We start from the raw sequence: 18,379 nt of genomic DNA on the forward strand, positions 1-18,379 counted from the left end.
CGCAGAGAACGCGGAGACCTAATAGAGAGTTACAAAATACTATCTGGGCACTATGACCTCAAGGATTTTCAAGAGATGTTCAAGCGCAACAACAGCGATCGTCTGAGAGGTCATCACTTAAAGCTAGAAAGGCATAGGTCTCACAGTAACCCTTACAAACACTTTCTGAGCAACCGAGTAGTAAGGGCTTGGAACAAACTCCCGGAAGACGTAGTTTCAGCACAAAATGTGAACCAGTTTAAAAATAAATTAGACAAGCATAACACTACATCTAATACTCGTTCATGATATATATCTTTATGATTACTGGATACAGGCCATATCAGTTGCCATAACTGCCTGCCTGCTTATTAAATAATAATTTTACGTGAAAGCAAGAATAACACATGCGTCTCCAAGGGCTCACTGCGCCTGCGGGCGGCGGGCGCAATGCATCGCTGTCAGCGCTGCAACCGAGGGCCGCTCATAAGACCGTCCTGTACGGCGCGCAGCGCTTACAGCTATACTCGGATTATTGACTAAACAAAATATAAATTCATCCCTACACTAGTATTAACTCTGGATCGGTCATGAGGGGTGGGGCGAAATGACCGAACGGGATAGTCTTATGTATCTTTCAGTAGTAGTGACAGAGAGCAATATATTACTTTTCCCCTCACTAGCTCGGAAAGTTGTCTTTTATCCTTTAAAACAAGCGGGGAAAAACGCATTTTATCCACTAGTGGGGAAAGTAATTTGACCTTGAATGGAGCGTTTTTAAGTAGCTTGACAGATAACAAAACGTAAAACGCTTATAATAATGATTCGTTTGATATTAATTATCATTAAACAAATGGTTTAAGAATCTAATAAAAAATACCAAATTTAGCTTTATTTCATGATTTTATGTCATAAACCTTAAAGTTCCATAAGAAACGTTTGTTTTTTAATAATGATGTTTAATATAATTCTGAACGCACAAGTTGAGTCGATGCAATTTCAAAACGCATCATTGACATTTCATACGTCAGAAATGTCAACATTGTCAACAAAATTTTTACTTAAAAACTTCTCACGTAAAAATACAGAATTTCCAGTTTTTTGTTATAATATCGTAAAAAATGAGTGATTTCAGTGATGAAGATGATCTAACGCCTGTGGATGTTGCACTTTCCTCGCTATAGTGAGGTGAAAAGTTTTGTGTTACACACGGGTGCAAATGTATTTTACTTCTCGTGTGTTGAAACACTTGCTACGCTCAGGATTCTATTTTAGAACCACTCGCTTCGCTCGTGGTTCAACTATATAATCCTTTCGCTTGCTCGTGTTTCAATTCCACACTCGCGGATAAAATACAACTTTGCACCCTTGTATAACAAATAACTATTTTGTCTTTGTCATAGTTTCACTTTTCCACCGCTGCCACAACCGAAATTGTGGCAAACAAATAAGTACGTGACATGTCATGCTTGTTCGTTGCTTGTTTAATTATTGTTGTTTTCTATGAAATTGTGCTTTCTCTTTTAAAACATAGTGATGGTTAGCGTTTTGAATTGATAAAATAATGGAGTTATTCTGTAATAGCCGTTCTGAGCAAAAATATGAGAACATAACTTTTCACACGTAAGTACGGTATTTTACACCTTCCTCTTAACGCAATATGTGAGAATAACATCGTAAAATTACGTCACACTCAAAGCAATGTAGAATCAAACGATTTCAATAAAAATATCACAATTATTTACGCAAATTAACAAAACATTATTTGTAAAATTATCCGCCCAAATTACGTAGGTTGTTTGTGGTAATCTGTCAGCTACTCAGACGAGTCTGAGGTCAGCCGTTTTTAATCTTCTTCTTAATTTAGCTGCATAACAATCATGTTAGGGATACCAGATGAAAATATCATAATTTTATGGGTAATTTTGACCTCGAAGTTTTTTCGTATTTCTAATTCCAAAAAAAAAAAACAAATGTTGTGAAGATTAAATGTGGTGTACATTAATTGGTGTGAATAATGTGATTGTGATTTGTGATTTCATAAAATTAAAACTCATAATACATTTTATTTTACGTTTTATTTACTAAACATGTTTAGTTTTGTACCACCTGCGCGAATTATAGGAGGTATTTCATTGTTCATACGCCTAAAAAGAACGGCCCATTGACATTTTGTTCAACAATTTTAATACCGTCAAACTTTGCCTCCAGGGTAATCGCCCCAACGTGATATCAAATATTGGGGTAATTTTTACCAATATGGTATCCCCACGTTTATGACGTGTGACGTCATCTATGTCTATCCCTTACGGGCGCACGCGGTAGGCCGCATCTATTGTAATGCTAGGTCTATGGTAGAGGCCTCTGAAAACGCCTCTGAGATGTCAAGTCAATACGTTTCAGTCGTTGACTTGTTATCATTTTGCAATTTTCATTTATTTAACCGGAGTTGCTTTTTACAAGCATTTATGCCGTGAAAATCTATTGATGTGACTTATATTGGTTCTACGTAGTAAGTACTTACAACTAATGTTATTCCAGAAAACGTATGTTATGAAATTCATTGCAATCGAGAAGTAAAGGCAGTCAAGCCGCCTACCACAGGTTGTCTTTACACAAACAATAATCTCATTTGATAAACGTTAATCAGCATAACCGATTTTGAATTAGAAATCGCGTAAAATGAGTTTTAAATTTACCTCCGACGTTTCGAGGACGGCGTTGTCCCCGTGTTCTCGGAGAAGACTGGCTTAAGTTGACATCAACATCTTCTAGGCGCGCGAGTTTTTCGAACTACCCGCACTTGGTCTTGTTTATTAACTTGAACGTTTTGCGCACTAGGGATGTCACCGGGTCGACACACAACACTCACATTATTCGATTTTTCAACTTTCGATATTTGTTTTCGCTAAATAAATAAATAATAGCTTGTGGCGAGCTGTTGGGGAGCGACGACCCCACGCACCCGAGTGCTCTAGAGAGTCGGTCAGGGTCTCCGTCTCCGGCGTGTCTTCGTCGGTCGGAGTGGACCCCAAGGGGACCCGCAGGACTCTCAGCTCTGGCTTGCCTTCATTGGCCGTCCAGAGGGTAGCCGTAAGAGCTATATGCTCCAGGGGTGGAAGTGAAAGATGCATAAGACACGAGTTGGCACAGTGGCTGTTAACAGTCACTGGGTAGAAAGCGGCGCACACCTCTTGACACCCCTGAGCCGCTCACACCGGTGTTGCTCCTGGTTGTCTTCACGACGGCAGTTTTAGGGGCCCATCTAGTCAGCGGCAAGTCACCACCTGCCTCGATAACGTGTTTTAACATTGTTATGGCAGGTGTCCGGAGTTCTTTACAATAGCTCAGTCTCATTGTCCACCCAAACTTCAATCCATAGACCGGTATACTGTTCACTTTTTCTGCAATAGTCCCAATGCCTGCTGCGAACGGTTCATGGGTGTCTATTGTTGCGCCTGTGAACGGATTCCAGCAGGCGTTCTACATGACATTAAAGCTCTCCAAGGGGCCTCTACTTGTTGGATCTATATCCCCACGCAAGCCTATTAAAAGACCGGGATTTATAGGCCCGTGATATCCAAGGAGATACAAATAATAATAATATGGAGGAGGTGGGGTGGCCCGCAGGACTTTATAAGGATCGAGCGAGGAATATTTCAGGGTGACAGTCTGAGTCCCCTGTGGTTCTGCCTAGCTCTGAATCCCCTCAGCACCCTGCTGAAGGATTCAGGGTTAGGTTGCCAGCTTCGGAGAGAGGGTGAAGTCATTTCTCACCTTCTGTACATGGATGACCTCAAGCTATTTGCGCCAAATAACCAAGACTTGATGGTGCTATTGAAAACCACAGAAGTTTTCAGGACTGCCATCAGAATGGAGTTTGGTGTCGATAAGTGTGCGGTTATGCATGTACAGCTGGGGGGTTGTAAATTAAAAAATTTTACAACTTTCTGAGACAATGTCTCTCAGATCTATCTCTGAATCAGAAACCTATAAATACCTTGGTATGTCACAGTCGTTGGGTATTGAGGGCGAGGGTATTAGACGGTCGGTGATGGAGCGCTTTTTCAGTCGGCTCACAAAAGTCCTTAACAGTCTTTTGTCAGGAGGCAACAAAGTGCGCGCCTTCAACGCCTGGGTAATGCCCATACTCATATACTCCTTTGGCATACTAAGGTGGACTCAGACCGAGCTGGACGCCCTGGATCGGAGGGTCCGTCTAATGCTCACCACACACCGTATGCTACACCCACGCTCGTCAGTTATGAGATTGTACATCTCACGGAAGTGTGGAGGTCGAGGCTTCCTTAACGCCAAAGATCTCCACAACCGCGAGGTGTGCAATCTCAGGAATTATTTCCTTAACAACGAGTGTGGTATGCATCGTGATGTGGTGGCAGTGGACAGGAACTTCACGCCGCTCGCCTTGGCAAATGAGAACTGGCACAAACCTGTGGTACAAAGTACTGCGGGCCGCAGGGCGGTATGGGAGAGTAAGGTGCTACACGGGCGGTTCTACAAGGCCCTCATGGGACCCGATGTAGACCTGCTCTCGTCGGTGAACTGGTTACGATTCGGGGACCTCTTCGGAGAAACCGAGGGTTTTGCCTGTGCAATTGCGGACGAAGTTATGATGACGAACAACTATCGGAAATATATCCTGAAGGACGGTACGGTCGATATTTGTCGGGCATGCCGCCGTCCCGGAGAGTCACTCAGGCATATCATTTCCGGTTGTTCTCATCTTGCTAACGGCGAGTACTTGCACAGACATAATCTCGTAGCCAGGATTATTCACCAGCAGCTTGCTCTTCTATACGGCCTTGTGGACCGCGAAGTACCGTACCGTGTCTTGTATCTTGTATATTTACCTGTGCCAGTTCTCGAGAATGGTCGTGCCACGCTCTATTGGGATCGATCTATCATCACTGACAGGACTATTGTAGCCAATAAGCCTGACATTGTCATAATAAATCGATCGCAGCGCCGGGCCGTGCTCGTCGACATCACCATCCCCCATGATGAGAACCTCGTGAAAGCCGAGAAGGACAAGTCCAGTAAGTACCTAGACTTGGCTCACGAGATAACCGCCATGTGGGATGTTAATTCGACGATCATTGTCCCGATAGTCGTTTCAGCGAACGGTCTCATAGGGAAGAGTCTTGACCAACACCTTGACAGACTCTCGCTAGGTGGTTGGATCAAGGGTCAGATGCAGAAGGCGGTGATCTTAGACACGGCGCGGATAGTCCGCCGGTTCCTCTCTCTGCGGCCCTGACCACCGGCAGCTTGGGCCCTGCCCCGCTGCTGGCGGCACCCTAGGTTAGGTTTTTTATAATTTGTTTATATGTATTTTGTATTGTTTGTAAGTGTTTTTATATTTTACTTTTATATGCATATTATAAAAAACCTAACGTAAGAAAAATATTAAATAAAGAGAATAATAATAATATAATGAGTAAAAATCGTGAAAGTTTAAATCAGTGTCATACGAAGATCTGTTTTTAGAAACCATGTCATCGATTTTAATACGAGAAAAACTGTATTCATACATTTAAAAAAAACCTGGCTTGGGAATCGAACCCGGATGTTTTGAAATATAAAACTATCTATGAATGCAGTTTTTCTTGTTATTAAAATCAATGACATGGTTCCTAAGAACAGATCTTTGTATGTCTTATAATTTCAGACTTTCCCATACTGACCAATCTAAATGGCCACCTGTATAAAAAAATATTGTTTTGCAGTAACAACTCAAGATGATGAAAACACCAATAACTGTACTGCAAGAGCTGATGGTGAAGTTCTCGCAGTCTCCAAACTATGAGTGTGTTGCTCAGGTATGTTTTTGAAACTTTATTGTGATAAAAAAATTCTACTTAAATCTTCAGAACTAACTAATGTCATAATTTCGTAGGAGCAGAAATAAGTAATGAGAACAAGATGTTACATTCAAATTATTCTTTCATTTCTCATGCCCGAGAGCCATAATAACTAGGCTTGTGCCTGCTCGTTTGCTACAGAGAGCACTCCACTCTCGGTCAATTGGTTAAACATACTATTTGGTTTGGTACAGTTCGGTTGTTGAACGTGTTAAGAGCCAGGAATGAATAGGAATCGGTTTTACACTCGGTTTTTTTTTTTTCAATCTCTCTTTAGCCCTTGAAGCCCTAGCAAAATGAAGGAGGCCTACACCCGAAGGGTAGATCAGGTGTAGGCCTCCTTCATTTTGCGCCATTCGTCACGGTTCTGTGCGACCAGGAGCCACTTCTTCTCCACAGTCCTTTTGATGTGGTCGTCCCAACGCATCTGGGGTAGTCGTTTACTGGACGAATTGGTATTTCGTGCTATATGACCAGCCCATTCCCACTTTACACAGGCTACGCGTTTTACAACATAAGTGACCTTGCTGTGTTGTCTCAGCCACTCATTCGTTTTACGATCTCTTAATGTGATCCCCACCAGTTTTCTCTCTAACGCTATGACAATGCTCAATTTACGTAATATGTCTTTGGTGAAAACCCAGGTTTCAGCTCCATAAGTGAGAACAGGCAGGATACATTGGTCAAATAAATATGCGTGCTTTTTGTTTGGCCTTAAGATTCATTTTGAAGGCAATCTCGAGGTTGAAATAGGCTGCCCAGGCTAGTCGTACGCGTCTGTTGATCTCATTGGTTTGGTTCTTTTTCCCAGTCACTATCCCTTGTCCCAAATACATATTTATCGACAATTTCGATGGCGGTATGGTTAACTGTGATATTCACCTTGACATCTGTTGGTCATAACTTTTGTCTTGTCTAGTCTAGTTCAATTCTGACCTCGGCCACCAGAGGGCTTGGTCACTTTCTCTTTAGTATATAGCCGGGTCCACACATAGCGAGCATACGCGCGAGGCAATTTCTTCGCGCACAAAACGGCCAGTGTAGACGTGCCTCGGCCGCGGCGTGCGTGTTGTATCGACATTTTAGACGTGCCTCGCGTGCGCTGCCTCGGCCGAGGCACGTCTACAATGGCCGTTTTGTGCGCGAGAAAATTGCTTATAACGCTCAATGCAGACAAGTGCACTGTATTTCATATAGGCAAAAAAAAACCCTAAGCAGACATATAATATTGGCTACAAAAGTTTACAAAGTGTTGCTTCCCAGCGAGATCTTGGTGTTGTTATAGCTAATAAATTAATAATCACATTCTGGGTTGGGTGGGCTAACTCTGTTTTATATATGATTAGGAAAGCTTTCGGTTATATGGACAAGAATATTTTCATTAAACTCTATAAAACATACGTAAGCGGTAAGACCCTTATTGGAATATGCCTTCCAAATTTGCAATCCATATTTTCGAAACGATATCAAAAGGTCAAAAAAAATCGAAATTTTGTGTGATGTAATTAATGGATCACCGCAGTAGCAACCCAAGACGACACTTCCTGTCTAACCACGTAGTGAAAGTGTGGAAGTGGAACAGTTTTCCGGAATCCGTAATCAGTGTACCTCCAGTGAACTCTTTTAAAAAGCAGCACATTGATGTGCACGTATCAGCTATAAGCTGCTTGCCTATATATAAGTATTTTACAATTATTAACTCTTTGCTACCACTAATGTAATAAGATAAAATAATTACTTCATTTATAAACACCAACACAAAGAAAATAAAAATAATTTTTTTACAAAATACACCCTAATGGCCTCATCTCAGCGTGATGCTGGCAACTAATCTCGGCTTGACGTTCACAGTCAGGGCCGCAGCACTTAGCCGTGTTCGAGTACCGCTGTGCGGCGCGCGGGCACGTGGTGTCGGCCAAGGCGCGCAGCAAGAAGGAGGCCAAGCAGGAGGCCGCGCGGCTCATGTTGGCGCGGCTCGCGGCCGCCGGGCTCGACGTGCCCGCGCCCTACGCCGCGCCCTGCTCGCCGTGCCCGCCCGTCGTCGGCGACGGTGACGCGGTAGCCGCTGGCTGCGGCGCCAAGAGCTACAAAGCGCTTCTTAAGGTACCAAGGGCCGTAGCAAAGATGATAAACACCAATCGAAAAGTTGGAATGACAAATGCCAAGTCACATGACGTGGCGTATTCTATAAAAAATCATTACTTGTATATTTTTATATGTATGTTTGTGTTCTGGGTGCCGGTTTACTGATGTTTCGGCGAAAATGTATAAGTAGTTAATGGCACCCAGGGTGTACTTCCTTTTTGGCGAAATTTATTTCGCCAAATTTCACTTGGCAACCAACTTTTCGCCAAAGTTTCATTTGGCAAACCAATCGTTGGCATAACCTTACTTCGCAACCATTTCATTTCCCAACCCCATACTTGCGAAATGAAAATGACGTACTAGGTTGGGTTAGGTTAGGTTGGATTATGCAAATTTGCGAAATGAAATTTCGCCCAACAAATCCCAATCCCAATATGGGATAAATAGTTTGGGAACTGAAAGTTTGTCAAGTAATTTTCGCCGAAACATCAGTAAACCATTTATTCTGTATGAAATAATAGTTGTGATATGTTTGTGCAGGAGCTGTGCCAGGAGTACAACCTGCCGGGGCCCGAGTACACGCTGGAGGGCGACACGGGCCCGGCGCATGCGCGGTGCTTCACGGCGCGCGGGGCCGTGGGCGCGCATGCGCGCATCGCCTCCGCCACCACGAAGAAGGCGGCGCAGCAGCTCGCGGCACAGCAGTTGTATCAGTACTTGAGGGAAAACCTGGCCAGGCTCACTGAGGACTTTGTTGAGGTGAGGACGTTCTGCCTTCACCGTGACTCAACTCGCTACTCGGCAGCTCTGCCAGTACCTCGGGGAGAGCCCCCGGCTCACTGAGGGCTTCGATCGGGTGAGGACATCCTGCCTTCAGTGCGCGCGGCGCGCTAAGCCTCCGCCACCACCAAAAAGGCAACCGACTACCTTAAAACTCGTCTGACGGCAACATGCAACGGCACTAAGGAGTTTATACACGATGATCGATGTCTTACGACAAGAATAGAGTAGTAAACGCTGGCGCTTGCAATGTAACTCGATAAGAGTCAGATTGTTTATATATAGTTGGTCAAGCAAATCTTTTCACTAGAAAAAGGCGCAAAATTAAAATTAAAATTTGGGACGATATTCCTTCGCGCCTACATTTTTTAAATTTGCCGCCTTTTTTTACTGACAAGATTTGCTTCACCAAACTATACATTCTTTATCTCGTTTCGTTGATCTTGCTCTTAGTTGAATGTATGGTCCCGCAGGAGGACGCGCTGGCGCGCGCGCACGAGCGCGCCATGGAGCGCTACGTGGAGGCGCGCGCCAACGCGCCGCACCGGCCCGACCTGGCGCAGCGCGTTGCCGACTACCACCTCGGTCTGTTGCACCACCTCGGTACTGTCCCACTGTCCCACTAACTTGCATGCTTGTTGGTTGCACTTTGCAAAACAATTACATAAAAAAAATCCCTTATCTGTGAACTGCACCAGGGAAGTTGCGAATATTCGCATCCGCAACCGCGGAACTTTCGCATTATTTTCAACATCCGCATCCGCATAAAATCGATGCGGAGCTTAATGCGGATGTGGATGTAGAACAGGTAGGTACAGGAACGTCTTAGCGGCGCCGTAAGTGCTAGGTAATTTCGTCATTGGCCAATAGGAATCTCGTTTGGTTTTTGTGATTCGTCGATCGAGCACTTTAGCCTATGACGGACAGCGACAAGAAGTGAATAATTTGTTTTATTTGGACTTTAGTATAGTAATCCGATTGTGGGGCACCTATATTCTTGTTCAAATACTAAGTTTCGTTTTTTTGAAATAAAAATTACTAAAGTGTAATATTTGACGTTTTTTATGTGCCTAATCTCGACATCCGCATCCGCGGATGTGAGCCTTTAAAAATCCGCATCCGCGTCCGCGGATGTCAAAAAATCGGCATCCCCAACGTCCCTGAACTGCACTCTCTGGTTGAAAAGCAGCCTAATTTGTGTTTCGTGACCCGTTTCGTTTAACAGTACTGTTTCGGAACGATACTGGGGATGGGAAATAACACACTTCTTCATCTACATCATCTGTCACTGGCAATGGCTTCTCTGCGATCGCCAGGGGCCTGTTTAACCACACTGAAAATTGACACCTCCTACATCCTATCCATCCTATGCCAATGTAGATTATGTCGATAAGTAGAGATGAACGGTGAATTGGTATTGTCACTTGGCGACCGTAATGAAGCCAGACACCTGAGACACCGCGCGGCTAACAGATTAGAGTCCGAGCCGATAAAAACATCTCGGAAAATTCATACTATACAGTACACCCAGCTGCAAAAGTGCTTGGTCACTTTATTTTATTTAAAAAAAATTTTTTTTTGTTACATGGAAAACCAACAGCGCTATACATATCAAAAAACTATAATAGAATTAGAAAGCCAATTATAGGTTTTTCACTTATAGAAACGGAATAAAATATAACAAGCTTAATGCCCAACTTAATTACACATGTACAAGTTCATACAGCACAATGAATTCCATTCATAATTAAATATATGTCCATGCACTTATGCAGCTCGCTATACATAGGTCATATACCTATGTAACAAATATGGAAAGTTTGTCATGGACCCCGGTGGGGCGTAGCTAGGCCACAGCCTTAGATTTGAACGAGGGTGCTTTCATTTTAATAGTGTTTCGTCATTGTATTGAGCAATACTGCGGGTTTGCATGTTTCATTTTAATCGAGGGGTTCTGTGTGGGCTGACTAATAATCCCTGCTTGTTAATGTGTCCTACAGGTTCAGGCCTGTAAAGCATGCTTAAAATACTAGTTATAAAGATTTTGTCAAGATTTTAAGATATGTGGCATTTTCAATCAAAAGGTACCACATTGTCGCTTGTCAATAAGGTTGATTTCGAATTGAAGCTATATGGAAATATCGCCTTATTGACAACCGACAATAAGTACCCTTTTGGTTGAAAATGGCACATACATACATATATGCAATAGGGAGTATTACTGCAATGTTCTGCCACCAAAGTGCAGCACTAGTGCACATACTAAACCATAGAGTAACATACTAGGCCTTTAACAGTTTTTTGACAAGTTTTCACTATGACATTGATGCATCAAGGCGGTTTGTTTACAGGTGGCCTACCGCGAAACGCGAAAATCGATATTCGTTATCTGCCTCTCTATCGATCGAATAGGCAAGTGATTGAGGCAGAAACCGAACTTTCGATTTTCGTGTTTCGCGGTAGGCCCCGTGATTGTGCTAGTGACTCCGTCTACGCAGAGTTTTGCGTAATGCTCCCTATTGTACCGAAATCCAGATAAATTAGTTAGTGATATGTCACGCGTTCATTAAGATAAAGTGAGTCCTACCCTACATTCTTCCGACCAAGGCCAGAAAATAAGATTATACTTTTTGCAAAACAGAACATAATTTTAAATTGCATTTTAGTGTCAGTAATCCCAAAGATTTATGCGTTAGCAAAGATTCATTCATTGGGTAAGATACGGTCTAAGAGGAATTCGTGCTTGGAATTTGGCAGTTGATGTATATGGCGCTGTACAGCCCCTTACAAATGCGGTTACTCCGCAGATCTAAGACAATTGACAACATTTTCAAGTAAGCTATTGTATGTTATATTATATACCTATCGAAAGAAAATTAAATTCTAAGGTATACGTGTTTTTTATTTCAGTTGAAAACCAAATTTTCATTTAAATATATCAAATCTAAAAGTAGCGAATTCCAAAAGCTAAAAGAATATTTTACTGAAAGAAAGAGAATGACATTTGAAATTGATGACAGTCTATGACAACCGGATACAATACTTTATTTTTCGCGATTTTCTAAGAAATGTATGAAAAAAAAAACTTATTACAGGAAGCATATTTACTAAAATGATTTTCGATTTAGCCAACTTTATAAATTTAGAAATGTTATCAATTCAAGTAGGAAGAGAAGCCATCACGTGTATGAACATGCGGACTGGAAACTACGAAAAGCTATATTCAAAGAGATTACGCTGCGTCTTACGTAAGCGAACAAGTTGCGAACGCGACGCGGCGCGGCGGCCCACGCGTTCGCGTTCGCAACGAGACCGCCCACGTAGGACACTTCTATAGGTATCAAAGGATTGATTCACCCCGGTCCGCGCGGAGAAATAAACTCAATCAATACTTCTAATGACATTTGAAATCATCCCGATTTTGTTCACACGTTTGATATTTGACAGGTAATCTTTTACATTGTAGGTCTGTTAACTCTAGGGTACTCTAGTTATCAAAAGTCAACGTTTGACAATTCAGTTTCCAAAAAATACATACCTATATGTACTATAGCGCCATCTAATTACTCTGTCAAACTCGGGGGCACACTTTTTCCTAAGCTTTACTATATACCTACGTCATTGGTTAGATAGTGGCAGTTTTTTACCTACATATACTATATATATTTCGCAGAGGAAGAGCAAGTGAACCTGGGCGCGGACGCGCTGGAGGCCGCGTCGCCGCACGCGGAGCCCGAGACAGAGCTGCAGGTAGTCGCCGGAGCGCTAGGCCTGCGCGACGAGTGGCACTCTCTCCCGGCCGAGGTAGCCAATGACAGCTTCAAAAGTCTATATGCGATCCATTGCACTTAACAATACAAAAGTCAGAAGTTCCAGTCAGTCAGATGTTCGTACTCTACGCACGAAACGCCCCGTACTAAACGGTTGACGATAATTATTTAAAATACATATAGGTTTAAGGAATAAAAATTTATACAGTGTTTTTGGGAACGGGGTAATGACATTATGATATTTAGGTGCAATTAAACCAAACCGTAAAGGTTGGCGCACACCTAAAAACTCGGTACCAGACCAGCGTCGCCCCAACTCATTCGCTCGCCTACGTAAGCACGTCATGGAAGCTACTCAACGCCTCGGAGATGTAGGCACAGGCACGGCTGGTTAATATCGCGCTTGCGACTGAGCGACAGCGCGTTTATAGTGCCCGTGTGGCAGCGGCGAGGCGCAAGCCCGGTAATAGCCAGTCGTTAGTTTTCAAGCTGGCCCTTACGGCTAACTCTTAGTCTATTGTGAGTAAAACCGCACGTGCTTCAAAACCGCACCTGCAAAAAAAGGTTCGGTCATTGGCGTACCTGAGCGCAGGCTAGTTCAACGCTCATAAAACCAGTGTAAGGGTCTGTTGCACCAAACCGTCTGTCACCGTTAAAGCGTTCGCTAAATTTTATTGTATGGGAAGTTTCATAGATCTCTGTTGCGTGACGTTGATCAATCTGTTAATTGTGGTTGGTGCAACTGGCCCTAAGTGCGCTTTCCGATAACGCGCCTTTGTTACGCGTCTCGATGACACATTTTAGACTGGTTATGTAGCGTTCGGCTCGTCGGCACTCAGTAACCGTAGACGGACCACACAGCCTCGCGAGATATTTTTTCATTAGTTTATTTTAAATCTTATTGCAATTCCCATAGGAGTTGTAATTCAATAACCGATTAATGTGACCGAACCTCTTCTTATACAGGTAAGTAGCATGTGCGGTTTTACTTACAATAGACAATGAGTTAGCTTTAAGGGCCAGCTTGAAAACAACGACTATACGCGCGGTTACTGCGAGTTGTCAACTCACCGCTAAAAGCTTGTGCCGGGGCAAGGCGATGCTGTTCCGTTGCCGTTAATTGTGATATGCCGGGGCCACACTAACGTTAAACCCCTTGATTGTCGCGATAATGGACGTTTTTCATACGTCCACACTGGCATTATCGCGATAATCAACGGCGTTTCCCGTTAGTGTGGCCTAGACATTACAGCATAGTTTGCTACAAAGAAAGGGGTCGGCTAAGGGCGGTGCCGATCTGGTGCCACGGTGTGTCTAATAGTGGTCGCCGTGCGCTGCACACGTCACGTCTTTAGAAAGTCTTCTAATAGGGTCATTTTGCTAGTTTCCGTCCATGCTCTAGTTTTCGTCCACTTCACGGATTAGCAAATAATATATTTCATTTTTAATTAGCTACTTTCCAAATATCATTTTTATGTAGACAGATATATTGTTTAACATTAAGGATTGCAATAAGTCCAAATTTGTGCAGCAATGTACGTTTATATTGAAAGTTCGTCAAGTGGAGGATAACTAGAGCTGGAGTACTACTAGCGCAATGACTCTAGTGATCCGTGTATCAGGGCGGGCCGCTGACGCTGGTGCGGCTGGTGCCGACGTCGCCGCCGCTGGTGTTCTGCGCGCGCACGAGGGAGGGCGCGGCGGCCGAGGCGGTCTCTTACCTGCGCCTCACCATGAAATTCAGGGGTCAGAAGTGAACTTATACCTGTACGACGCTCGTTTAATCGTTTAGGTAAAGGTCTCGGAGTCGCCAAACGTCGACGTCGTCATTTTGACATTGGACTCCGTAGTAGCATCGTGAACTTTGCAAATTGTTATACTTCGTGGCCTCATCCTCTGGCAAAAGACTGAGAGACGGTTACTGATTGGCGATGCTTTAAACTAAATATTGTATGTAATTACGTACAAAAATGATTCATATTTTATACTAAATACGAGGACTGCTACTTATGTATCCGGAATGGGCCACTTACTGGAACAATATAAAAAATATATATACAACATATAAAAATTTTACTTTTTGGAAGTAGAATACAGTTTGTGTCATATGTCTATCAATTGGTTTTACATTGTAGCGCCATTCTAAAAATTGCTTGTTGCATCTTCAACGTGGTTTTACTTGTGAAAACTTTTGTGTCATGATTTTTTACGATTTTCGGTGTTGATTAACTCAAAAATTATGCATAGATCGACTTTTTTCGACTTTTGGGAAGGTAGTTCCATCGCAGATATGGTTGTAGTATACTTACGGGCGATTAAAAAAAAACGCTCCAAATCGGCTGTTATCCCACAAAATATAGACGCTGTGCGCGAACTCATAATGCAAGATCGTCATAGTACATATCGCGAGATAGAGGCGTCTCTGGGCAATAGTATGACGAGCATTTGTAAGATATTACATGAACATTCAGCTGTTAAAAAAAGAAAACATCGCGAACAAGCCATTTTTGCGAACATAATGCACGTTTTGTATACCAAAATCAGAATGGAAAGTGCTATTTAAAGTGGTTTCAACGTATGAAAAAGTACATCGTTCATCTTGGCGAACAAATATAAAAACAATAAAGGCATAAATAACTAAGATTTTTGTTATTTTTTTTGCTTTACCGGATACATAAGTAGCAGCCTTCGTACCAATATGTTGGTAAGCAATCATTATCAGTAACATATTAACTATATAAATTTATATAATATTGTAAACAAATTTGTTTACAATGTAATGTTGATTATGTTGAATTTAACCAGTGCATTATTTGAAAATATTATCCGACTGAGTTGCCATATGTGGCAAAACGGTCCCTAAGTCCTTATGCTTCAAGTGCAAGTGTCCTTTTTATCTGAAATTCTGATAGAAAGGTCCTTTTTGCGCTTGAAGCATATGAACCCTTCTCTAATGGAAAGCCACATACTTTCAGTGAGGGTGCGTATCTGAAGTTCTTTCTTATCAGGCTCTTGTCTCGAAATTTGGAGAGAGGCAATAGTTATTTGTGCAACAAGAGAGGAAAGTTGGTTTTTCTTGCGAGTGTTTATTTTGAGTCCCGAGAAAGCGAAAGATTCTATAATTGAACCACGAGCGAAGCGAGTGATTCTAAGTTAGAATCTTGAGCGTAGCGAGGGACTTAAAAACACGAGATGTAAAATAACTTTGCTCTCGTGTGACACATATAATTTTTCACCTCAGTAGTGAGAACATATTAAAGGTTAAAATGTATTTCGAATTACACAGAATAATACAGAAAAAAAAAGTATTATAATATGTACACTACGATACGAGACGAGACCGGACCGGACCGGACCGGACCGTACCGTACCGTACCGTACCATACATAAAAAAAATGTAATAAAAGTATGAAGTTCATGGCCTTCACTAAATTAAAAAGCTACATTGTTTCACTCCCTGGAGTGAGGAAAGTCGCACTTTCCTTACTCCAGGGAGTGACGAAAGTAGGCTTGTTCGAGCTGCTGAGGTGAAAATGAAATTAATGATGAAGGTATGGAATCACATAGGCACAGATCTAGTACATAATTACTTTTAATCGTATTTTCACGGAAACATACGACCGTGTCTTGCTATTTCAGTCTGCCTCGGTACAAAAAGTACTGACATTGACCGAAGCAGCATGACAAATACGAACGTTTCAGAGAAAATACGATGGAAAACTTATGCACTACATCTGGGGCCCATTTCTCGAACGATATTAGACTAATATTATTAGTGTGTTGCTATGGAAACTCATACGATTTGACAGTTCGTGGACTAATGATCCATAATGATTCCTTTCGAGAAATGGGCCCCTGTAATAGTATTATGGTAATAACATAGAAATCTAAATTAAAAATTTAACTTGCAAGATTTGACCCTTACAAACATGTTACATACATATTACATAGGTAAATTGCAAGTAAAATAAAAGCTTGTAAAAATGGCGCTGTCAATCTGTCATGTATACACAACTATTGTGAGATTATCTCCAGCGTGCAAATACCTATCTTTCTCTGCGTATAGGTGATTCCAGAGCAATTGTAAATGTTGTTTTTTTTTTTGGTAAATATCGTAGCAATTGTTATATTAACTTAAATTATGGAGGCACGTTGTGCACTTGGTATATGATATATAGTGCCACATACTAAGTATATAATAGTAATATGTTATATATGTATATACAGGGTGGCAAAAAAATTAGTGCATTCCCGTTGCCAGGGAGGTTTTGGGATTATACTGAGCAACTTTTACTATGGGACCAACCACGGAACCGCGAAAAAAAAATTACCCTCCCATAGAAAATGGACCAGCCAAAATGTATGAAACGGCCGATATTTTTTTCGCGATTTCGCGGTTGGTCCCATAGTAAAAGATGCTCAGTATAATCCCAAAACCTCCCTGGCAACGGGAATACACTAATTTTTTTGCCACCCTGTATATACATATATAACATATTACTATTTTTACTATTATATACTTAGTTTGTGGCACTATATATCTACTACTATACAGGGTGGGCACAGGGATTCCGACACACTTTAACCATGAATTCTAGTGCCTATTTGGATAAAAAAAAAGTAATATAACAATGCCATAGAAAGCCTAATTTACGAGATATTCAATTATTTAAGTAATTTCGAAGTTAAAAAAACTCAAGGCTAACACGCCCTTATGTGACGTAATCATACATACCAAGACACAAACAATCACACATGCAAAGCAGAAGTGTTAAAAATAGTAAACTTACCTGTCACCTGCTATAAACTAGACTATAAAGTGTCATATTGGTGTCGCATGTTGTCTTTTTCACTCTTTCAAACTAAAGATACGTTCACAAGTTAGTACTATCGTTAATTGATTTATTTTGTTCCAGAAATTAAGTAAATTAATTAGGCAATTTTGGACCCATGTTGATATAACATTTTTCTTTCGTAACACTGCCAGGAATCCACGGTTAAAGTCTGTCGGAATCCCTGTGCCCACCCTGTATATACTACTATTTTTATATTGTGTAGTCATAAAAATCGTTATGTTATTAATAAGGTATAATTTTGTGAAAATATCGTCGATCTACCACGTAGCTTACGCCGTTGGTAAAACTACGTGGTGATTTTCTAGTAAAAGTAAGTAACTAACTATTAGACATTATGTATGTGTGGAACTAAATCTGGATGTTAAGAAAATCTAATAAGAAATATAAGTAATGTTCATACATCCTATTGTTTCTTTTACTTGTACTACTCGTATCCCTAAAAGCATCCTAAAAGTCAATTTATGTGTCAGTTTATTTTAACAGCAGACTTCCATTTCTTGTCACTTCTAGCGCCTCGATTGCTAGGAATAAAAAACCGGACAAAGTGCGTGTTGGACTCGCGCACCGAGGGTTCCGTACTTTATAGTATTTGTTGTTGTAGCGGCAACAGAAATACATCATCTGTGAAAATTTCAACTGTCTATTACGGTTGATAAAGATACAGCCTGGCGACAGACAGACGGACAGAGGAGTCTTAGTAATAGGGTCCCGTTTTTACCCTTTGGATACGGAACTCTAAAAGTACTTACACTCACTTTGAATTAATTAATTCTGATTGAAGGTGTTAATGAGCAGTATTAAGAACTACGAATAAGAAATAAAAGATATCTAAGATAATGGAAATAAAAACTTGTATGTATTTGAACTTAGAAATAATAGACATTATACGACACCCAACAAAGTTTTGCAAAATAGCAATCCATAATCGAATACAACCGCCGACCGGTTTTGGAAAAACATTTTGACTTAAACAAAAAAGATATCACTTCTTACAACATACAACTGAATCCTCAAATACAAGACGAGT

The 18,379-nt window shown here is 41.5% G+C and overlaps 1 protein-coding gene across 2 annotated transcripts; it reads left to right on the forward strand.

Annotated features, from left to right (window-relative positions):
* The first annotated feature begins 2,361 nt into the window (after positions 1-2,361).
* Positions 2,362-17,743, forward strand: LOC134741477 (RISC-loading complex subunit tarbp2-like). Of its 2 annotated transcripts, none has more exons than XM_063674262.1 (7): positions 2,362-2,491; positions 5,727-5,819; positions 7,713-7,964; positions 8,487-8,705; positions 9,200-9,329; positions 12,400-12,530; positions 14,119-17,743. In XM_063674262.1, exons 2-7 carry the CDS (start codon positions 5,739-5,741, stop codon positions 14,251-14,253), a joined length of 948 nt encoding a protein of 315 aa, XP_063530332.1. In that variant the 5' UTR covers positions 2,362-2,491; positions 5,727-5,738; the 3' UTR covers positions 14,254-17,743. The 2 variants fall into 2 exon arrangements, with proteins under 2 accessions (XP_063530332.1, XP_063530334.1); XM_063674264.1 differs by having other exon boundaries at positions 9,200-9,311.
* The last annotated feature ends 636 nt before the right edge of the window (positions 17,744-18,379 follow it).

The sequence above is a fragment of the Cydia strobilella genome, chromosome 5 (genome assembly GCF_947568885.1).
Source record: "Cydia strobilella chromosome 5, ilCydStro3.1, whole genome shotgun sequence".
NCBI classification, from domain to species: domain Eukaryota; kingdom Metazoa; phylum Arthropoda; class Insecta; order Lepidoptera; family Tortricidae; genus Cydia; species Cydia strobilella.